This window comes from Panthera uncia, chromosome D2 (assembly GCF_023721935.1).
Source record: "Panthera uncia isolate 11264 chromosome D2, Puncia_PCG_1.0, whole genome shotgun sequence".
Classification (NCBI taxonomy): domain Eukaryota; kingdom Metazoa; phylum Chordata; class Mammalia; order Carnivora; family Felidae; genus Panthera; species Panthera uncia.
The window spans coordinates 69,186,489-69,211,009 of NC_064818.1; the positions used below are offsets into that span (position 1 = coordinate 69,186,489).

General features: G+C 46.2%; 1 protein-coding gene across 11 annotated transcripts in view; it reads right to left on the reverse strand.

The window, feature by feature from the left end:
- Positions 1-24,521, reverse strand: part of ABLIM1 (actin binding LIM protein 1) — a 295,553-nt gene that overhangs the window by 151,658 nt on the left and 119,374 nt on the right. The window contains exon 1 of one of the 11 annotated variants that reach the window (XM_049645823.1): positions 10,185-11,388. The exons of the other annotated variants lie outside the window; for them this stretch is intronic. Within the exon in view, the coding sequence (XP_049501780.1) occupies positions 10,185-10,200 (16 nt within the window). The 5' untranslated portion in view covers positions 10,201-11,388. Of the gene's footprint in view, positions 1-10,184; positions 11,389-24,521 lie in introns of those variants that run through there. 11 annotated transcript variants of the gene reach the window in all.

Below are 24,521 nucleotides of genomic sequence, written 5' to 3' on the forward strand. Positions count from 1 at the left end.
CGTGCTCTCCACCACAAGGCAACTGCCACTGTGTCCCCAGGGTCTCGCACAGTCCTGGCATAAGGTCCATGCTCCCTAAATGTGTGTTCAATCCATTCATTCACTGCACATGAGTCTCGTTCTCTTTCTTCACAACAGCCTCCAGGGGAAACTGCAAGCAAGTTGAATACCTTGGGTTCACGACAGTGTCTATCCATTAGGTAATTCTGGTGATGTCAATACACTCAACTAATGACATAAGAGACGAAGCTTGCTTAAGTCTCAGGCTCAGAAAAAAAAAACAAAAGCTGAAGGGATGAGCTTACTGACGGACGAGTCTCAAATCAAGTCTGGCTAAGTTTCGGAGAACCACACAGCAAGGCACAATGGCCAACCGAACGGACCTTTGAGGAAGAACCGAGGTGGCACCAGAACCTTGGAAATGCTCCCTACAGTGCCCCCAGGGCATGACATGAGGCTGTGGAAGAGTCGGCAGGACCCCTGCAGGCGGGTGGTCCACTTCCTCCAGGAAGAATCCGGAAGAACTTTAAAACCACTGCTTTTACCGGGTCCCCAGGGTCCTGCAACCAAGTCATTATTAGATACCTCATTTCATTCCACGGCAGAGAGACAGGGTAGAGTCGTCAGTTTGCTTGCCCAGGGCATGTGGGCATCACAAACCCAGCTGAAGAATTCCTGGGTGAAGTTCTATCACAGGACAGGAGGTAAGAGGCCAGAGGAAGCCACTCGTGTGGTCCTGGAGCAGCTTGGTATGACAAAGGTTTATAGTGTTGCTCTGCTTGAGGCAAACTGCAAAGAGATTGCCCAGCAGAAATGGGGGGGGGGGGGCTTCCCTAGTTCCTTAATTTATCTATCTCAGTTCTGTTTATTTACCTTGAGTCCTGAAACCAATCTGATGACTTAACTCCACCACAACGAACGCGGTGCCCCTGATTTTACTCACCCAAGAGGTATGATAACAGTAATAGCAAGAACAGACCATCACGGGGCTCTTGCCATGTGCCAGGCATTGTTGTAAATGCTTCACACATATCAATGGATTCAATTCTCACCATAGCCCTATGAAGTTGGTGCTTACAATATCTTTATTTTCTGATGAGGAAATCGAGGCACAGGGAAGCTAAATGCCTTGTCCAGGGTCACATAATCAGTAAAGGGTAGAGCTGGGATGTGACCCCGGGCAGTCTGGCTGCAAATCTCCCACTCGTAAACACAACTTGTTTCTCACGTAAACCTCTCAAATCCTGAAGGCTCAGGGGATAATTCTACAAAGCCACAAAGGCGAATGGCATGACAGTTATACCACAAGCAACAAATGAGAAAGAAACGGACATACACGGGGAAGCGTGCTGGAAGTTCAGGCTCTGAACCTTGTCTCCCCTGGAAATCCTATCCGAAGGCAGTGTGACACTGCCCTCCATCCATTGCAAATTTCATTCTTCTAACCACCCACGTGTTACTCTCATTTTCTCTGCAAGGGATCTTGGGCCATTCCCTTTCGCTCTGGACTGTGTACCTACCCTGCTACTTTAAAAAAAAAAAACCTCTCCAGGTCAACTGACCTTCATTCACTTTATTGAGCACCTACTGCAAGATCCATGTTTGAAGCCTTTGCAAATATCATCTCATTTAAATTAATCCTGACAATAAAATGTGGAGATGGTCGAATGGTTTTTCTCCAGTGTTTTTATTGCTTTATCAAAGTTGAAGAGACTAAATACGCCTATATTCATAAAAAACCAAGTATGTTTCCAATGCATGACAGCAACACTCTACTCCTCCTCCTGCCAGATGTGTTCAACGTTTGGTGTTTTTCTGGCCTTCAACACTACATTTCTTTTTTTTTCTCTTTTTTCTTTTTTTGAGAGAGAGACAGATTGTGAGCAGGGGAGGGGCAGAGAGAGACGGAGGCACAAAATCCGAAGCAGGCTCCAAGCTCTGAGCTGTCATCACAGAGCCCGATGTGGGGCTTGAACTCACAAACTGTGAGATCGTGACCTGAGCCAAAGTCGGACACTTAACCGACTGAGCCACCCAGGCGCCCCTATTATTATTTTTTTAAGCGGGTTTTTTGTTGCAGACACAGCAATAAGGCTTTCCAATGCTTAAACTCATCAGATAGCTTACCAAACCTCCCCCACCTGGAGAGAAAAGGGGGCATTCTCAGTACTGTTGTTCACTGAAGAAAAAAATGGAATCTCCGGCAGGGTAAGAGTTTGGCTCCCTGTCCTCTGGGAAGTAAGCAGCGGAGACGTGTTCATCTGATACTATTTGCCAGCATTCACCCCTGGGCAGCGCGCCGCCTCCAGGTAAATAAGATGTACCGCCTATGGGCTGCACAACGCCAGAGGGTCCTGCTCCACTACAGGAGGATCAGAACAGCGCCCTGGAGGGAAGCGACGCACAGGCTGTGTAACGAAAGGGCCTTCCCACCTCTCCAAATGCCCCCAGATGGCTTGCACGGTACCGGCCCCCTGCCTAATAGTTTTTATCGGCTTCCCTCTGTGCTAGCAAGCTGCAGCTCTCTGTCTGGCCTTGTTGGCTTGATTCATGTTTCGGCTCTGCCTTCTCTGCCCACTTATTATGCAAACCCACAATATTAGCGCCGCCACCCTGTGGTCTTGTGGCTTTCGCGGTGGGCGTGGCCTTTCCCCGAGGGCGTCTCCAGTCACACCAGCTCCCTCCGAGGGCAAGAGGCCACTCTTGGCCTCTCGTTTCGAAAGTCCCAGCTCACTGAGAGTCCTGTTGCACACTGCAGGGGTGCCTCTCACTCGAGACAGGAGTGATGGCAGAAGTGTCCTGAACCGGAAGAAGGACCACGACTTTCCTGCTATGCTGAAGGCTTGCTATCACAACTCAGCTCTCAGATGTTCCTGAGTGAGGGGTGACTTCTCTCCAAAGCCCCCAAACTACGGTATTTCTGGAAGCGCTCGGATATGTCAAACACGAATGCTATGTATATTGCACACGGTGCCCCACAGACAAAGCAGAAGAGCGGCTGCACTGATGGTGGGTGAGACCATGCCTGACAGGCTGTGCCAGCCCTGAACTTGCCCTTCTCTCCTTGGCTGAGATGCAAAACCAAGGAAACCCAGTGAGCAAGGTGACAGGAAGTGGTGATGTAGAAACATAGGGCTAAATGAAAAAGCAGTTCCAGAAATACCAGGCTTAGAAGCTGATGAGGCCTAAACAGGGGTTTCCTTTGGCTTTGCTGCTAAACTTGAGCCAAGTAGCATTTTACTCGGCATTTAGCGGCGGGGTCAAGTCTTAATTGTTTCAAGCGCCCAAAAAGAGGACACCAAATTCTGGCCAACGTCTGTTGAGGATAAAATGATCACTAAAAGATTCTACAGTTATTTTGTCAAAACTTTTCCAGCTGCAAGGGAAGAAACCCAACTTCACCAAAGCACACCCATCGTATGAGTATCCAAGATAGAAATGGGGGTATCCAAGATAGAATGGGGTACCCAGGAAAGTACCTTATTCTGTTTTCATCCAACAAAACTTTAGGTTTTCAAATTTCACTTTGACCTAATGAAACATGAAATCAGTTCAACGGATCATGACCAGCGTATTTTAAAACTAGAAGAGAATAAGGTGCCTGGGTGGCTCAGTTGGGTAAGCATCCAAGTCTTGATTTTGGCTCAGGTCAGGATCTCACGGTTGTGAGATCCAGCCGGGCATTGGGTTCTACACAGACAGTGTGGAGTCTGCTTGGGATTCTTCCTCTCTTTCTCTGCCCCTCCGCTCCTCATGCACACTGGCTCGCGCGCTCTCTCTCAAGATAAACTTGAAAAAAGGTAAATAAAAAAGATAGAATATAGAGTAAATGTATCGTTTCACGTGACTTTTATTTTAGTCGTTGCTATGCATATGCGCAGGAGTCCTGGGGTCCTGATGTGTGCATGCCTGCTGTGGTTAGATTTGGTGAGTGGTGTTTTAAACCCCAGACCACAACCTGGAGGCCCTGAGGCTGAGTCCTGCCCACAGACGTGTTTCGTTTGGCCCACACAAAGACTTTTTTGTCGTTGTTGTGTTTGAAGAGAAAGTTGCATCATCTGCTAGAAGGGCTGATCCTTTTACCCACAGAAACGGTGGATTAGCTAGACCATGTCCAAGTGTGGTCCCTGGACCAAGAGCATCAATACCGCCTGGGAACTGCAAAACCTCAAGCCGTTCTCCAGACCTACTGAATCAAAAACTCTGGGAGCGGGGCGCAGAAATCCGTGTTTTCACGATCTCTCCGGGTGGTTCTGATGCCTGCTAATGTTTGTGGACCACTGCCCTAGGCAGTAATTTGCCGAAGTATTAAGAAAGCCAGGATCTTCACGGTTAAGTCCAAATAGTCAAACAAATCAGCCTGTTGGATTGCATTAGGGCATAGAAACTAGCTCCTTGTGCCCCCCTAGGGCACACTGGGCCATAATAGCATTAATCATGTCAATGTGAACACAAATACAATGTTTCAAAGAAAAGAGGTCAGGCATACAAATATTCACCCTCCCCAGTGTTAACAAAATTTGCCCTTGAATACACAGCTCCTGCCAATTTGGGATAAACATACCTCTCAGTATGAGTCACCATCAGGCCAACACACAATGAAATAGGAAGCTGGCTGGTTTCTACTGTGGTGTGCCCAGATCAGGCTCAACCACAATGGGAGAAATCTGCACCACTCACCGATCACTGAACCTTCTGAAAAGTTCTCTGGCTCTCTAATGCTGGCTCAGGAAAACACTCGGCATTTTGACTTTGGCATACTAGAGACAATATCAGGACTCTCCTTCTTGCCCCCCAAGGGCCGTGAATATGATGTCACACAGAGGGTCCCCTCCTCCAAGTGAATCAGATGAGATTTTCATCTTGGTCGGATGAGTCTACCTTAGGAGGCCGTTGCTGTGGGAATTTGGAAAAGTCTATTTGTTGTTCTGTAAAAGAAGGTGTTTGTGATGGAGTACAAGCTGTTTTATCCTTTCTAGCCACCTGACTGGGTAATTACAGAGGCAAGAGTCAGGGCCACCCAAAGTCTGGGAGTGGTTGGCTCAAGCTGCAGCGTAGATGCTCACTGTCTCCATGTTCTTAAGTCCACTCCCTCATCAAAAATTGTTCTCAAGAGCTCCAGGTAAATTTAAGTCACTGTGTTCCTCCTCTTAGATTTACTTATATGTGCAGCCTTAACTCTAATTATAGAAATGAAGTCTTCTTGAATTTCTGGGTAAACATCTTTTAGACATCTGTGAGTAAATGGCACAGGGAAATGGGTTTATTATTTTCTTAATGTGAAATTCTTTTCCGTAGCTTTGGAAGTCCCAGTATCTGGACAGCCCTACTGTAGTAAAGATAGGCTGGGCGGAGTCTACTTCCGATGAGAGTAGCACTTTCATTTAGATCATAGTAAGAGCAGTTCACACTTGGATTTTTTTTCCTCTAAGGTGGAATATGACTGGAGCTTCCTTCCTTCCAAAGATGCAAAGTTCAAAACCGAGTTGCGTGCATAAGTCACCCATCAAGACCATTTATTCCAAAACCTGTAACATCAGGTTGTCTCCCTTAATAGACAGCTTCTCCTTAGACCTTGTTTAGGAAGTGTCGTTGTCATTGGTGAAAAGCTTGGGGCTTTTCAAGTTAAGGAAACAGTGAAGAAGCTAGACAAGCCCAGGAGTGGGGAGGGGAGGGGCATTAAGCATTAATCTGGGAAGCCGAGTTGGAAAACTGAACCGAAAAGAGGCTGTTAAACACCAAAAAGAGGCCTGAGGGGCAACTCGGACATGAGGAACAGCTACACCACAGAGAAAGATCTACTGTTCTCAGACCTCCCCAGAGATGGAACAGAAATGGATTTCAATTACATCAGGCAGTGTGCACGCACCTGAGTGGGTAGTGGCTGTGTGTTTCGGGGAGGGGTGGGGGGGCAGATACCACTAGAGGCAGCAACACTAGACGCCTGTAAAGGTTTTTTACAAGACTGTATACGAAGTCAACAAATACTTGAGGAGATAGCACTTTCTTAAGTCGCACAGGTGATTCAGCTGTTATTTCATTTTCCCGGTGTTTACTTAGGTGTACAGAGTAATTCTAGAAGAATTTACAGAAGGGATGGGCCCTTGAGAAGCATTAGAAGGAAGCTGTACTTGAGTTAGGTCTTTGACAAATTCAGAAAAGGAGAATACAGGTATTTCCCGCAAGGGCCAAAGGGGCAGCGTGACACAGGCTGGAGGGAGGAAATGGCCTCCATGATGACTCAAATAGGACCAATGTGGGGAAAAGGGGAGCAGAAGTACAATTAGCAGAGGTTTGGGAGCCAGATAGGAGTGGGTAGAAAATCAGCTTCTCTACGTTCCAGCTAAGTGATCTCTGGCAGGTTTCTAAACCCCTGCGAGCCTTCCCTTCCTCATATATTAAAGGGGAGGAATACCACTGACCTTGACGGTTGAGAGATTAGAGACCATGTATTTAAAGCTCTCAACACAAAGCCTGCCATTTAGTATGTGTTCAATAACCAGTGGATATAATAACACTAAAAATAATAAAACAAGATGGGCTTGGTCAGGGGTGTGGAGGAGGTAATTTAAGGACTGGAGGAATCCTCAATGATCAGTAGGAAGCTCTGAATCTTACCTTGTCACTCATTTAGGTTTTTGAGCCGGAAATATGAGGACATCGGTGCCCTGAGAGGATTACTTTGGTGCCAGTCTGTAGGACACATGGGAGACACAAACACCACTGTTCTCAGAAGCTACCAAGAAACAAGAAACAAGCTTCTCTACGTTCCAGCTAAGTGATCTCTGGCAGGTTTCTAAACTGTGTGTGCTGTGTGTGTGTGTGTGTGTGTGTGTGTGTGTGTGTCTCCCGTTCACCTGAATGTCTGGTGGAGAGTACACATTTCTCCCTCGAGGGTGGACTGAAAGGAGTTTCCCTGGGTCCCACTCTACCTTAAGAGCAGGTTGAGCCACCCAACAGTCTCAGAAACCAAACAAAAAAGGGTGTGCCCAAATGTAAAACTCTATTTACCTTGATGTGTCTCCCTCACTGCTAAATTCTTATTCTCTCACATGGTTTCCAAACCGTAAGCCTCCCTTATTATTTAAATCAGATGAGTGTTCACATAACTCAGTCTCTAGGGTGTATTCTTGTTTTCTCTGACAAAAACCATAAATCCCTTTCGTACTTTTAAAGCGGGCACTAGAACACACACAGAAGCTAGACAATTAGAGCTTTTAAATGAGGAGAGTGGGCCTCTGGAGTTTAGGTCGATGAGAGCGTATTCAGGAAGGCACATATTGGCTGATAAACCCGCCAAACTCTCTCCTGCTCATCTGTCACAGGATGCAGCAAGGGTAAGACGTCCTTGAACACATCAGAGAAATAACCATTTCATCAAGATTCCGGGATCAATAAGCGTCTACAACTGGAAGTGGACGGGCGACCGGTTAGCAGAAGAAAAGATAGCGAGGGTCCAAATGTATCAGCAAATGCTATTCCACACTAGGAGAGGTATTATCTGCAAGCAACCTTTCTCTCCCGTCAGGGTCAACCCCAAACCAGATACATGCCAACTTTGCCCAGGAGAGAAAATAAGGGCTCGAACCAATGCGAGCTAAGCCATCCTACGTGGTGAGCACAACGCAGCATCCATTATCACTCCTTCACAAGGGCCCCCGCGTTCCTCAGGACGGACGTGCCACGAACTAAACCTGCTCAGGGGAGACCTGCGTCAGCTCCGGGAGGAAGATGCGAGGCGTCTCTGGGAGCAAGAGGAAACGGAGAGGACTAGAAGAGTCCGGGGATGGAGAAGACAAAGGTTCGGGTCCCACCTCTGAGCACAAGCCAGTCTGTTTCAACTGTTGAGAATCTAGGATGGGCAGATACTAGGTAAGCTGTGCACGAGAAAATTACAGATGGAGACGCGGTGCTGCTTCAGAGGGGCTCACCATCTAGCGAGAGAGCCAGCGGACGTCCACACACTGTCCTAAGTGCAGTCACCGCTCCACGCACGCCATCTGATGGAACGCAGAGGATGAACCCTTGGTCCAACCACCCGCTGTGTGACCTTGAACAATTTCCTGACCCTTTCTGAACCCCCGTTTTCTCCTCTCCAGGATGGATGCCTGGACCACGTGCTCCCCTGTGCCCGTCTCACTTTAAAAGCTACGGTGGTAGCCTTCTTTCCACAGAATCTCTCGTGTACCTGCCCCACATCCTGCCTTCCTCCGTTGGCTGAGGTTGCGGAGAGCTGGGAGGTGGCAGCACGGACTGGCACAGACCTCAAAATAAAAAAGGAACAGCCTTTAATCGGTGGCGAAGGGCAAAGATAGTACTCGTATGTGACCTCTTAGTGGCCCATCCCCACGTTCCAGTTAGAAAGTGGCTACTCACTTGTAAAGTGAGCGTGAGCCCAGCCGATCAATCTGAGTTTGGGGACACCTGCAATGACTCGGAAAAGGAGTTGCTCTTTGGGGATCCCTGATCCGTGGTTTAGAGCAGGTCTGGGGCTTTCCTGGGCTCCGTGGGAATGGAATCGAGAAGCGGCTTTTGTAATCCCCTTTCCCATCACCCACAAATTACTTATATTGGGGAAACAAACTCCAATCCATGAGCAACAGAGATCAGGGCTGGGGTTATTCTAGTCAGGTGAAAGGTACAAACGGAGAACCCTGGCCTTTATGAAATGTCAGCATCTGTATATGCTGCTCTGAAAGTTCCTGAAAACATCCCCCAAAGAGAGGGAACATCATTAGAAGCATCTTTATTCACACCAAAACATTTCACTCGATCACACCTCCTCAGTGAAAGACCAAAGCTAATTCAAGGGATTATTAAAGACACACAGGAGCAGAATGGATAGAGCAGAACCACGTTTCTCTTTGTCCCAAGGTGCAGCCTTAGCATGGTTAGTTGTCATGATCCCATTTCTCCAGCCATCCGTCAGTATAACAAAACCAAACTGAGTTTCCAGCAACAAGAATCCATTTGCGTTTGGCGTGTTTACCTCAAAGTTACTCCGTGTAGGGGCTCTCAGTGAAAACGGATGCAGATACATCATTGAAATGGTTCAAGGAAGCCCCAAAAGAACAGACATCCGTGTTGACGGAGAAAGTCATGGCCCACAGCAAGAAAGCGTGGCAGAATAAATCCAAGCTTACCAAAGAGCAAAATTAAAGGGTGGTTACTCACATTTTAAAATCATGTGTTTAAGGTCCCTAAGACATATTATTAAGAGGGGGAAAAAAAATTAAGTCACAGAAAAAACGACAGAATGGTCCCGTTTTTATACTCCTTCTGACTATCTCTCTCCTTCTCTCTCTCTTAACCTCTCTAGAAGGATACACAATATTGACGAATGATAAGGGGGAATTGAGGTGGACAGGGTAGGGGCAAGACGCTTCCACTTTTCGCTCTCTATTCTCCTGTAGCATTTCACTTTCTTAAGATATATTTTATGTATTAGTTGGATCATTAAAACCAAGGATTGCTGTGTTCTTTTTACATTTTTCAGATAAGCTAATAATTTAAACTAGAATTCAATTCTGAAAAATTTACAATTCAGGACCACACCCAGTTCAAAAAATAACGCACACCTGCGCGGAGTGCCCCGCCTTCTCCCTTTTGACATTCTCCTCGCCACCTGATTTGCCACCTTTGAGAGCGCATCCTTCACAAAGGTGTCTGGAGGGGTGGTCAGGGATACCGTGGGAATGCCAGGGGATTAAAACAGCACACCTGAGACCCTCCAAACAGCCCGCTTCTCTGCTCAGCCGGTCCCAGCTAGGCCGGGTCATGTCCCAACACGGCACAAATCTGGCAAAAGGACCCCTTCGTTACACATCGTCTGTAACTTATTGATTTGAGGGGGGCGGGTGGTGAGGAAGAGAATGAAGGCTCGCTAGGCTGAGGGGGGGGGGCAGGAAGGCAACTCTCAAACACAGCGAAACATTCAAGATGCAATTCCAAATCAAAAGAGACACACATTAAGGAGCTCAGCTGTACAAACACTCCAGAAATAGGATGCGCTTCAGACGCCGGCGGCTAAATTAAAGGTTCTTAATGACTTCACAATACAGAGGGTCTCGCCCCAAGAATATGTCTGCCTGGCTTTCGACTGATCGTCCCCCATGAGGTGGCCGAGCCCCGCAGCACCAGTGCAACTCCTGCAACCATGCACAGGGATCGATATTTATAATTACCTTTCTCCTTCACCATGGCAACCGGGTCCTCTGGCGAGCAGCGCCGAAAGAAACAGCAGTAAAGTCTGGGAGCGGGAGCGGGAGCGCTCCTGGGCGGACAGATCCGCGGTGCAGACGCTGCGAGGAAAAGCCCCCCGCATCCACTCGCGGGGTCTGGGGCTTCTTTCTAAAATCCCGCCCCCATCCCGGGGGGCCGAGCTCCCGCGCCCGCCCCGCGATCGCCGCCGAGTGGCGGCCGCGCCCAGCTCGGGGACTCTGCCCTTGAGCCGAAACCTCTCGCTACAGCAGCTGCTGCCGTAACAAATGCAAAATTCCACTGTCCTAATCTCTGGTCACTGACACCACTTTGCATTCCTCGCGCCCAGGCCCGGGAGAACCGGCAACAAAACGCTCCCTTCCCGGAGCCTGATAAATCATTGCCAGAAGAGGGGGGCCGAGGAACGGCCAAGGGACTGTTTCAATAAAACTAGTCAATTGTTAGCTCATTAGTTGCCTATCACCGCTGCTCCCTATTCTTATTCCGGCTTCGTTCGGACACACGGAATAAATAAAATTAACCGTAGTAGAAAAATCGAGAAATAATGCTAGTGACTCCAAGCTCATTTTCTTCAACTTTGGAGGCTCAACTATAATGAGTGAAGATTGGCCCTGGCGCTCCCCGCCCCCGCCGCCCCCCAGCCCGGCTCCCCGCCCCCACCCCCCTCCTTGGTTTTCCTGAATGGGGGACAGAAGCCGGAGGGGATCGAGACAATGAGAGCCAGCCGGGGAAGAGGATCTTTCAGGATTCAGTTCCTTCCAGGATCATATTCAGGATCGAAGCAAAAATCTGACTTATCCAGTTAGGTAGGATTCCGACTTCCACCTTCTCTCTGCTTCATTAGCGTTTTCTAGACAAGCCCCTCGGATATGTGTATGCGAGCCGGAGGGACACTATCCGCAAAGTCGGCGGCCAACAGCCACACCCGCGCCCCTCAAGCCCCTGAGCCCGGCGCGCAGCCGCACTGGCTGCTGACAAGGCTTTGGATTTCTGACCCACGGGGTCACAGGTCAGTCTCCGAGGAGCAGGGGGCTTCTGGGTTCCCAAAGTCCACGCCCACCCCAATCCAGCACCTGTCTCCCGAACCCAGATCCTCCGGCCCCACCCCCAGCCCGGGCCCCACGTTACACATCTCCACCATGTGGGACAAACGTGACGAGCAAGAGACAAAAAGGCAGACGCAGCCCCACTCGGGGAGAACAGCAGATGGCCAACACATCTTTCCCAACTGGAATGCACAGCCAGTATTAGACTGTATTTACTGCAAATATTGTAACGTGTTGGGTCTAAGAGAGCCAGGGTAACAGAAAGGAATGAAGTCAAGCAACCTGCCTGGGAGGTTGTTTATAGCCGACGCGAGGTTTAGTGGGGTGGGGAGGCCATTTCCTGCTGGTTTTCTGATGGGTAACAGTAGCAGATCTCGAGCAGCTGTGACATTCCTACATCTGTGACTCAGGGTTTTACTATTAATAGCTTGAGTGTCTCAGCCGGGAAGGGCTAAGTCCCCTCCAACCCCTGAATCGTCTTTTCTACAAAACGTACTTTGCTCCCACTGCTCCCTGCCCCCGCTGCAGCCCCACGGGTCATGTTTTTCCTAAGTCAGCAGCCAGCTGGAGTCTAAGTGCTCCTTGAAGCAGCTTTACCAACCTCCATTCATACACAGGAGCCAAGCATTAGAGCAACGCCCCGCAAGTCCAGGGAGATGGGCGGGGCTCAAGAGCGGTGCAGGGAGCAGGGAAGGAGTCCTTGATAGTCCCCAGTTTTCATGCACTAAAACTTCACCTGTCTGCTCCTGCCCCTCTCCCCCCAGTCACCCCCAGAGCTCGTAAAGAGACGCTGACAAGTAAAATTAACCTCAGAGAAGTGGAGTTAGTTTGGTGCTGTGAGCCTAGCAGGTGAATTTATTTTATTGTATTTTTGCTGCATAGGCACCGAGGCACTTCTCTCCGAGGCTTTCATGTTATTCAGCTCAAAGCTAAGGGAACAGGGCTCTCTCATCCTTCTCCTTCCTTCTGCCGCTCACTCTGTCCCTCTCTCCCGATTGGAATGAGACAGAAAAACACCACTGGGTTTCTAGTCCAAATCAAATCCTACCTCAATGTTCCCGGTATTGTAAATGCAATTAGTTCAACTTCTCTCTTACTCGGGATGACCATTTTTAATCCTGAGATTTATTAACCAAACTGGCCCCTATTACAGTTCTGAACCTTCCTGTATACCTCGGTGGATAAAGTGCACAGAAAACCTGATTTAGAAAGGCTCTCTGGCAGCTTTAGAGACTAAGCTAACAGTGACAGTTGGTGCCTATTCATTTTCAGAGAAGCCTTTCCTAAAGGAAAATACTACATAGTGGTTCAGAGAGATTCCCTCCCTCCTGTGTTTTCCATGGAAAGAATTTTCCTGCACCACAAAGTGAATGAGTCACCAGGCATTTAGTTGCTAAATAGCAGTCATAAGTTCCCCCCAACAATCAGGCACTGCTACTTTAGGATAAAAGCATCCACTGGGTACTTTTAAGATAACCAAAGAGGGTATTACTAAAGTTATTTTTGGAATGTGGGAGAGTAAAACTAAATTGTTTTTGTCTCCTTGCCTCTGGCCGACTGGTTAAGAGCTTAGAGAACAGAACCAAAGCCTGGATATTTTCTCCTTTACCAGTAAAAGCTACAAGCGGTGCGGCAAAATAAAATGCAAGAAAACTATGAAAACTATAAGGTTCACAAGATGGCAGTCCCTTTTATTCTTATTTTTAGAGCTGATTTCCATAGAACTTATCTCAATCTCATTCCACTCAAATGAGATAAGACTTCCTAATAACTGACACCAACCCAAGGTTTTATTTGTTGTTTTATTCACCCAAACTGACTCAGTGCTGTCGTCCTTTTTCATTCACTCACAAAATTAAGCGAGCGTTGTCTACAAGCGACCAAAGGACAGCAACCATTTTGTGGGTGAGAAAAGCCATGCTAGCACACAGCCACTCTTGGCAAAAATACAAAAGTGCATCATTTCAATAGAAGCCACGCCAATCGAAAGGGAAATGTTGCAACCAGAAAACAGACAACCTGGCGGAGCCTTCTTCCTCATTGTCCTCTCTCTTCAACAGAGCCACCGATCGCCTATTGCTTGGGCACCTGTACAGCGGGAATTTCAGGACCCCTCTGTGACTCCTGGACCCCAGGCTTCTAGGGATCGCACATCCCTCAACACATCAGGACCCACTGGCACAAGAGTGTGCAGAATCCTTTCTAGCAGAATCCAGCTGAAAGAAAACTCAAGATGGAGTTCCTTATTTGCTTTCTGTTTGATGTTGACATCGATCAACCTCACTACAGACATTTATGGAGCACCGCCTGTGTGCCAGGTACAATGGGGCTGGCAGGTCAAACACAAGAGGAGAGAAACCACTGCTCTGGGGTTGCTTAACATCTAGTGGAGGAAATGCACACACACTAATATTCTCAATAAAATAAGGAAGGTGTTAAAGATAGAAGTAGGGTGCAACGGCTTCCAGGCAGTGCTGAGCACCAACTGGGAGCCGGGAGAAGCTTCCAGAAAGAGTGAGAAGGCAAGCAAAAGCTGCCAAGTGAAGAAAGGGGGTAAGATCATTCATTCCAGGCAGAGGTAGCGGGGAGCAAGAAGACGTCAAGTAGCTCACTGCTCATGGAGAACAAGAAAAGGCTCAAGCTAGGGCTGGGATGGTAGTTCAGAGAAGGCTCTGAATGCTGCACTAAGGAGGCTGGACCCTAGAATTGATGTGGTTACAGTCTCAAACCTGAGCTACCTGTTTCTTTCCAAATTAAGTTCAGAACACTTTCGCTTCATCTCAAAGTCTGCTGCAGTCTGTTTCCAACAATATTGCCCCCTTCCTCCAAATTAGGTGTGCGGGTGTATGCATATCCAGGGAATGTCTATGTTTACGAGTTTATTTAAATATTTCCCCGATAGAAATACAAATCAAAGCCACACTGAGATACCACCTCACACCGGTCAGAGTGGCTAAAATGAACAAATCAGGAGACTATAGATGCCAGAGAGGATGTGGAGAAACGGGAACCCTCTTGCACTGTTGGTGGGAAGGAAACTGGTGCAGCCGCTCTGGAAAACAGTGTGGAGTTTCTTCAAAAAATTAAAAACAGATCTACCCTATGACCCAGCAATAGCACTGCTAGGAATTGACCCAAGGGATACAGGAGTGCTGATGCATAGGGGCACTTGTACCCCGGTGTTTATAGCAGCACTTTCAACAATAGCCAAATGATGGAAAGAGCCCAAATGTCCATCAACTGATGAATGGATAAAGAAGCTGTGGTTTATGTACACAACGGAATACTACGTGGCAACGAGAAGGAATGAAATAATGGCCTTTTGTAGCAACGTGGATGGAACTGGAGAGTGTCATGCTAAGTGAAATAAGCCATACAGAGAAAGACAGATACCATATGTTTTCACTCCTATGTGGATCTTGAGAAACTTAACAGAAGACCATGGGGGAGGGGAAGGAGAAAAGTTACAAACAGAGAGGGAGGGAGGCAAACCATAAGAGACTCCTAAATACAGGGAACAAACTGAGGGTTGATGGGGGGTGAAGGAGAGGGGAAAGTGGGCGATGGGCATTGAGGAGGGCACCAGTTGGGATGAGCACTGGGTGTTGTATGGAAGCCAATCAGACAACAAACTATACTAGAAAAATATTTCCCTGATAAATAGAAGGAAACGGTAGCCATGTACATCTCACACACAGCATTTTAAGTAACTCGGACCATATGGGATTGTAGTGATGGCTTCATGTCCATGGCTTCATGTCACAGCCATGTAGGCTGTGAGCTCCATGAAGGCAAGTAGGGTTTCACATTTTTCTCCCTTCCCAAGGGTACACCCTGCAGGCCTCCGGGGATAGAAATACTAGGGGTGCTTTGAATGTAAACACCAAGACATCTTGGTCCCCACCCAAGATCTGATGATTCAGATTCTCTGCAGAGGAGGCTGGAGCTATAGCCAGTTCTCTAAGTGACCAAGAATCACTGCCCTAGCACGCTGGCCTGTAAAGCAGGCGAATGTGAGATGCACAAACACAGCTACACACCATGCTGCCACATCTAAAAAGCAACAGCCCAGTTGGTTAAGCGTCCAACTTCGGCTCAGGTCACGATCTCACGGTTCGTGAGTTCGAGCCCCGCGTCGGGCTCTGTGCTGACAGCTCGGAGCCTGGAGCCTGCTTCGGATTCCGTGTCTCCCTCTCTCTCTGCCCACCCCCCTCCCCCTGGAGCTCTGTCTCTCTCTTTCTCTCAAAAATAAATAAACATTAAAAACTAAATAAATAGCAACAGTGCAGTTAGTTAACCATCAGACTCTTAATTTCAGCTCATGTCATGATCTTGTGGTTTGTGAGTTCGAGGCCCGCATTAGGCTCTGCACTGACAGTGAGGAGCCTACTTGGGATCCTCTCTCTGTCTCCCCCTACCTCCCCAACCCCCCGTGCTCTCTCTCTCAAAATAAATAAATAAAATAAACTTTAAAAAAATAAATAAAAAATAAAAAGCAATGCCTCTTGGTTAGCTAAAATAACAATCATCCGGACATTCACTGCGAACTTAATGGAAATTTATTGCAAGTGAGGATTCCAGAGTTTCTTATGGCCCAAGACAAATTCCTAAATGTCCAGGCCCTCTTGATCTTACTCTCATGTCCTCAACAGAGAATTCCTAGGATTTTTTCCATATGAATCTCACTGACTCGAGGCCCAGCAAAGTTCTTTTCCATGAATTCTTCAAGTCGAATTATTTCACATTTGTATGCAAAATTCCCCCCACTGTCCTTCTCAGAAGCCAATGTTGAATTTGGATCTGAGCAATAGTTTGCAGCTTAAGAAAAACTACTAAGGTATAAAGCTCCCTATAAATAATCCACTAAAGATATAAACTGCAGAGAGAGCATAAAACAAGCCATTTTCCTACGTGTGTCCTAGAACCTATTACCAGAATTCACAGGATCTCTTGATAGTAAAAGCGTTTCGCGGAGGAGTTTAGCCTAATGGAGGTATGTGAGAAGTTCACAAGAAATACAGAAATAGGTCTGAATTACTTGGGAAAAGACCCCTCAAAAAAAAAAAAAAAGGCAGTTTGTTTTTAGCTTTATCTTCTTTCCTTAATAGTTTCTAGGTAGAAATACAATGAGTGGGCAAGAACAATCCAGATGCTAGATCATCTAGAAATCCAATGGCTTCCCTAGGAACGTTCTCTTTTTTCTGGTATTTAGTGCTGCCAGCGTCCTGAGCTTGACTACATTGCAGTGAAGGATTTATATGTCTATTTTTGCAAAAGGCTCTGGGCTTTCTGAGGGAAGGGGTCACCTGTGAGTATCTGTATTCATGTAGTGACAGGAGCAAAGTAGGAACGCAATATTTGATGAATATTAAGAATAAATGGCCCTAGCTTATCATAGTAAGTCAAAGTAAGTATTCATTTTATTTTTTTCAGTTTGATAATCAAATAGACTGATTTAAAAAATCTAACTGAAATACAATAAAAGTAAATTCAGTCTCATAGGTAAGTCAACCTAGCAGTTGCGTGAAAGATGCAAAGCCATAATTCACCTTGGAGAGAAAGCAAGCTGAAAAGAAATGTAACCAGGCAGTCGTCTTACCGAGTCCCGAGTCCCATTAGTAACTAGCCCTCGATACCACTTTTGTCGCCATTTACAGAATGTTTGTAATGCGTCAGCCACCATTCTATCACCTCATTTAATCCTTGTAACAACTGGGTGAGATAATGTTATTACAGCCTCACACATGAGGGAAGAGATTTGTCAGAATCCAAAGCTTTGTCGGGCCTTCCCTTCCACAGAGGTGGTGAAAGAGCCTTTCCTTCCCCGTCCCAACCACACACACACACACATTTTTTTGAGTCAAGATGCTCTCGATGTACATTGACTTCTTTGGCATTTCCTTCAAACTTGGCACAATAGAAATGACGTTGCATTTTGCCTTCTTTGTACAGAACAGTCTTCCCTTGATAGCTTACCCTTTGTTAGCTGGACTTCTTATGAGACGATCTGCTAGGTGAACAGCATCCTAACCTTGGCCTGGTGAGCTCATCCTTGGCTGGCCAGGGGAGCACAGTGTACCCAGATCCACATATCACGTCTTTATTTAAAAATTTTTTTAGGGGCGCCTGGGTGGCTCAGTTTTAATGTTTATTTATTAAAAAATGTTTTATTTATTAAAAATGTTTTATTTATTAAAAAATGTTTTAATGTTTATTTATTTTTGAGAGACACAGAGCATGAGCGGGGGAGGGGCAGAGAGAGAGGGAGACACAGAATCCAAAGCAGGCTCCGGGCTCCGAGCTGTCAGCACAGAACCTGATGTGGGGCTGAAACCCACGAGCAGTGAGATCTTGACCTGAGCCGAAGTCGGATGCTTAACCAACTGAGCCACCCAGGTGCCCCAACATATCACGCCTTTAAGGTATAATTCACTCACCCTGTGGAATCATTCTCAAGGACTAGCATTCCTATGGTTTCCGTAGAAAGAGAATTTTACAAATTTGTGGTGTGTGTGTGTGGGGGGGGGGGTGGATCAGAGAATTTTTGCAGGGTTTACAAAGCCTATGTTTGCCCCCTACCCTTTGTTTCACCTTACAGCTCTAATTACTCCCTGGCACGCTCCCAGAAAACAACTTCTCTCTCATTCTCCCCAGACATCTCCGCCATCAACTGTGGGACAGGCCGAAGAAGGCATGCAAAGTGCACAGCCATTAGCGCATTTGCTGCCACCAAAAAGGGTGACATTGTCACCCAACACACGTCTCAGTGGGTGTCTCCAGTTCTTGGTGCAAGGAGAGAAGGGGCCATGGGAACTACGGTGTAGGCAACACTAGAACACGTACGAAAACATAGGCATTAGTTTCACGCATATGTAAGGGAAAACGAAGTCCTGAGGCAAACCTGCCCAAGGTTACACGGTTACTTAGAAATGGGTCAAGACTCCTGATGTCTTACCTCTCTCTACCCAGTGGCTAGTCTGCTATGTCACACCGGCCACATGGGCGGCCTGATCAGACACAGCCAGGGTTTGAATTCCAGCTCCGCCAGAGGCAGAGTGACCTTGGGCACAGGATTTTCTGTCTCCGGGTTTCAGCAGTCTCATCCGGGACTGGTAGTAATACGCTCTGCTTGTAAGGAGGTGAGAACAGGGCTGCTTCGAGGGCACGCGGCCTGTGCAATTACCCAGGGCCCGGGCTCAGAAGGGCCCTCCATTTGGTGTGATGCTTTGACCGCATCACCCTGATGTCTTTAATAATTTTATCTCTGAACTTGTGTTTTACAGGTGACATCCACTGGGAGAGTGGAGCATGTGTGTGAGCAGAGGAGACAGACGCAGAATGGTAATGCCATTCCTTTGCATGTGGTGTTCGCAGGGCTCCATGAGTACAGAACTCCAGGGGACCAAGGTTCGTGCTGGGAGCTCACGGAGACTCCAGGCGATGGCAAGGTAAGGGTGTTACACCCACCACCGAATAACCAGGGGTGCTGAGAGGTCAGTCTCCATTCAGATCGGAACACTCACTTCAAGTGCGGAAAGACGGCAACGGTGAATGGTCTTCTGGAAAACAATCAGCCAAGGAACCCTATCTCATCCTTTCCGACTCCTGTTACCTGTGTTAGCCAACCGTGTACTGAACATGATGACATCAAACAAAGGGAAAGGTAGGACGACCCATTTCCTCCTTCCCTCCGTCAACAAGCCAAAGACAGAGAGCGCTGGGACGTGCATGCATCACGAAGCAAAAGAAAAAACAGCTGAGTTAGTTGTGTGCAGAATTCCCGCTCTTCTTTAAAGAATGAAATACATATGTGTCTACGACCTACGAGATATAAATTGTGTAACTTTGGTGATTCTACCTCAAATTTGATTGTCTCCTACTTGCATTTAAAACGGGCACTGCACAATATGACCATGAAAGGTCCAATTCATGTTAATACTATAAAATTTCACTTGGGACATTAACTAGCAAAGGAAAACACTACGCCAAGGTGAGAGAGAGGGTGTGAAATAAGGGAAAAGGCTTTATATTTTGGTCCCTTTAATGGGACTTTATTCCTGCACTTTACACAAGGGGCCCCACGTTTTCCTTTTGCACCGGGCTCCGCAAATTCTGTGCTGGGCTCGGGGTGAGGATTAGGGACACGAGACAGAAGAGCCCTGCGCTGAGACCCACTATGAGAAAAGGCAGTAACGGATGTTATTGTTTAGTTTCTCATTGCCTCCTCGATTGACAACAAAATAGGATAGGCTTGAAAACTGTAAAATTCCAGTTTTCAAAACCATTTGAGGATATCAGGAGCCTTTTGAAAACATCGAATCTGGGGGATTTAACTTACAACGCCCTGAAGGATTTTAGTACCTCCTGATCCCTCGGTATATGACCTTTGCTGCCAAATGAGACAAGGCATGTGATGCCAACCATTAAAGAAAGAATGGGCATCGATGTAAGGAATCCTCCCAGAAGACAAAATTACTCTCCTCAGCCCATGCACTCATTCAGCAAGTATTTATTGAATGCTTCCTAAGGGTCAGTGCCTGTTCTAGGAGCTGGGATGTCACAGTGAACAAACCAGAAATCTTTGCTGGATGGAGTTTACATTCTAGTTGAGGAGGGGGAGGGGGGCTGATATAATAAAATATATACGCAAAAAATATATATAGGATATAAATGATAAGAACTATGGGAAAAAATCAAGACTAGGGGAGAACATGTTGGGGAAAGGAATTGGGGTTCCGAGCGGGTGGCCTAGGAAACCCTCTTTGAGAAAGTACCATTTGAATAAGCTGACGTAGGTAGGAGCGTAAGCAAAGTGTCATCTGAGGAAAGAGCATCTCAGACAGAGTGAACGATAAGCCCAAAGGCCATAAGGTCGAGCTCACCTGGTATGTTCAAGGCACTGAGGAGGCCAGCGAGGCTGGAGGCAGGGACCTTGCAAGGAACTTGGGCTTTAAATGTGAGTGAGGTGGAAAGGCCTGGAGGGTTTGGGCAGAGAAAGTTGTACTGTCGACTGGTCATTTCCTGGCCAGGATGCTCCCGGCTTCTGTGTGGTAACCAGAGTAAAGCAGAGTGGGCACAGATGTAGAATGTCGAATTTGTGCGTGAGATTAAAAAAAGAGCTTAAGAATGAGAGGGTGATATGATACAATGAGATGAAGGAAAAGATTATAGAAATAAGGAATGAAAACTGAGGACCGAGAGAGTATCAATAGCAATGAATGAAACACGAAAGAACAGAACAGACACTGATAAAATATCTAATTCCTAGCCTAGGAAAAAGCTTGAAACAATCTCAACGGATGCAGAACAAAGCATCTAAAACCAAGAGAGAAAACCAATAGATGTTCGACATAAAGGAAGACTTAAAAAGGAAACCAAAACTTCATGTCCTAGATGTGCACGTAAGAAGCAGAGGCTATATTCAAAGATGAACCCACCAGGACCTCCTGGAAATGAAAATAGGTATGAAATTGCAGATTTAAAGAGTATAGACATACTATTTTGGCAAAATTTGATACAGAATGCGACGTCCAAGTCCTAGCCCAAGCTTCTGAACTTCCAAGGGTATCATTCTCCATTTATCCAGGCAGAAAGAAACCTATAGAAAGAGCAAAGGTTGGGCTCACCTCAGATGTCTCAACGGCAACAGGGATGTGTCGAAGACCAGGGGGCAATACCTGGAAATCTTGAAGAAAGAAGGTGTGTATCCCAAGTAACTTCCACGAAGCCAAAATGTTCAGACAGAAAGGCAGTGGGTAAAACCATCACAGACACAGAGGCGCTCAGGAGATACAACACCACACAACCTTCTTGAGCAAACAGCTTGACCACAACACCTAGCCAATTGAGAGATGAGTCCAAATAAACTCAGGGGTGCAGGTATTGTAGTAAAAGGACTGGCAGTCAGAAGGAAGTTCTAAGGGAGGTGACAAGGGCGCCCAGGTGGTTCAGTCGGTTGAGCATCTGTTCGACCTCAGCTCAGGTCATGCTCTTCTGCTTCGTGGGTTCCAACCCCTCGTCGGCGGGCTTTGTGCTGACAGCTCAGAGCCTGGAGCCTGCTTCGGATTCTGTGCCTCCAACTCTCTCTGCCCCTCCCCACTTGCTCTGTCTCTCTCTCTCTCTCAAAAATAAATAAATGTTTAAAAAGAAAAAGAAAAGAAAAGAGAGATGGCATGCCTTTTGCCTTTTTACTGATTTTTCCCCCCAGATTATTAGCCCAAGAACCGAAATTATTGCTAATTTCTTTATATCTAGGATGTCCATAGCATCTTTCCTCCAGAAAGATGACAAAGGATAGCCACGTGGGGTTTTATTTTATCTTTCTAGTTATTTAGCCTACAAATTCATGAAAATGCCATGAAATTCCTCATGACAAGACTTTCATTTGTCAACATATGTCTAGGTGTAATGCTATGCCTTGGGGGACCTTGTCCCATCCATTCCCCTTCTGTTCCCATCCTCCCCCTCTTTTGAATAGGCACTGAGCCATATGACTTCTCACCTTGGCCATGGCTGACTGGATTATTAGTAGACTCTGGATGGGCAGGGGTGGGGGAGGGGAGTGGGATTGGGAAACCCATATACCAGCCGGCCAAACACTTACAATTTATATTCTGTCTGGAAAAAGATGAGCCGGGGGACACCCGGGTGGCTCAGCTGGTTAAGCATCCGACTCTTGATTTCAGCTCAGGTCATGATCTCACAGATCTATGCTCAGCCTGGAGCCTGCTTTGGAGTCTCTCTCTCTGCCCCTCCCCCACTCACACATGCACTCTCTCGCTCTCTCAAAATAAATAAAGCTTAAAAAGAAAAGAAAAGAAAAGAAAAAGATGAGCTGGGCTAACTGGGTTTTCACTCTTGGGACTCTGAACTAAGAGATATATAGAAAAGTTCCAATTAGAGGTGGGTACTTGCATTGAAAGGTCAAGTGAGGCCAGGCCAAGGGTACACATCGCAGAACCATGCGAATACCAAAATTCTGAGGGGTAGAACATCAGAGGAAGCCGACTGGAAGGGAGGAGAAAAGGACATTTCCCAAAACTCAGCTGCCGGTCCTGGAGGGGACTGGAACTTTATACTTCTGAGACCTGGCTGTTCAGCTTTCCCGGGTTCCTATGAAATTTCTTTCTGTTCTTAGACATATACATTCTCTCCTTTTTTGTTTTGCTCATTTCTCTTTGGCATTCACTTCTACAATTCAAACCCAGTTACTAGAAACATCTCAGTGATTTAATGCCCCTGGAAGCAGCTTTCAACAGATGACACATGGGGATAGTCAGCGGGACTGTCTCTGAGGTACGTTCTGCACTTATCTCCCCAAGTTCCCAAGTAGTTCAGCTTTGGCTGCCCACACTGGTTAGTAGTTTGATAATTCACCTTTTATTACCTTTACTCCCCTACAAGTGTTTCCTGAGATCACCTTCTTTTTTTTAATGCTTATTTATTTACTATATATATATATATATATATATATATATATATATAGAGAGAGAGAGAGAGAGAGAGAGAGAGGTGGGGAGAGGGAACATGAAGGGGGGCGAAAGGACAGAGAGCGAGGGAAACAGAAGCCCAAGCAGGGCTCATGACTGATGCAGGGCTCAAACTCATGAACCATGAGATCATGACCTGAGCCAAAATCAGGAGTCAGACACTTAACTGACTGAGCCACCCAGGCGCCCCTCTTGGGATCACCTTCTAAATAGATAACTTGTCCTCAAATTCTTGTCGCAGGGTCTGCTTTTAGTGGAGTTCAAAACAAAAGAGAATTTAAGTTATCCATTTCATCTTTTATGGTTAATGAAAAAAAATTGTCTCGATCCTCTGATCATTTTCAACTAGTCCTTCACTTTAAATCAGAGACAACTTCTAAATAAAACAATACCCTGAAGTAACCAGATATGCCCATCAGGCAGAACATATTTTTTTTTTCTTAAGAGAATCAATGATGAATTGGGTCATTTTGTTGTACAGACAATGGAATTTGTATGCCCACACACTGTGCTAATGCGTCTCTTCCTTTAAAATATGTAAATGAACCTACTCGGATGAACTCTGGTAACAACTGCCTCATAAACAAATATGACCCCAAATTTCCGTTAAGCCTGCAATTGTGTTTTAGGGGGAAGGATGTGATTTATAACCTTTATCAAGTTCTACAGAAATGAGTCATTTCATAATGATGTCCTATTATATTTACATATATCAATGAGCTCTCTTTAAAAATTTCTAAACAGCTGCACATTTCTACAATCCAACCAAAGTTTGTGCTAGTATTATATGCCATGTGTCAAGTTGGCTGTGTTTCTGAAAGAGGCATACAAAGTCGTTTTATTCCCTTCCTCCCTTCTCACTGCTCCCCAGCTAGACAGAAAACACTGCGTATATATTGGATTTCTTAGGGTTTGAGAAGACTAGAAGGGAGGACAGGAAGAGAAACATTTAGAACTTAAATTCTTCTTGCTTTTGGATCTGGATTACACAATATAGTTTTTCCCTTCCTAAATAAAATATACTAAGAGTGCTGAACATTTACCAGTATGCTTCACTGGCTATTGCATTTGTACCCAGAAAAAAGCAGTAAGCCTCACGAGTAGCATTAAAGCATAGCATCCTGCGATTGAAAGCAAAGCAAGCAAAAATTGGGGAATAATGAGGAGAAATAAGTTAGAGTTGACTTATTAATTATGCTAACAAATATTTACTGAGCATCTGTAATATGCGTAACATCACCTCTGAGGGACTGAAAGAGGCTACAGATCAAGGATGCCTAGATTAAGCCCTCAGTGAGCTCACATTCTACTAGGCAAATAGCACAAGGACATAAATAACTCTAAAAAGAGGTTAGCAAGGGGTTGGAATCAGAAAGACTGAGAAAATCCTACAAATGCCGCATTGAGCTCAACATCTCACCAGCTGCTACACACAGAAAATCAATTAGACCACTCCCGGTACCTAGATAAAGAAGCTAACCAAAAATGTGTTGGAACCAGCTGCTTATATCCTCTTGAAACTCTTAAAATAGACCAACTGAACCATGATCTATGCTAGATCACGTTCAGCCGATAGTATTACTAAACAAATTAACAGCACCTAGTATTTCTCTCAAGGATAATACTGGACCAGTTGATGACCTCAACAATTAGGCAGTTATTTATTAAGCAGCCTGTACCTCTGCAGTAGCTGGCGACCAAGTGATTTACAGAGATTGACTGTACCCTTCAAGGACAAGTCCGGCCCGAGGAAAAGATAACAGAT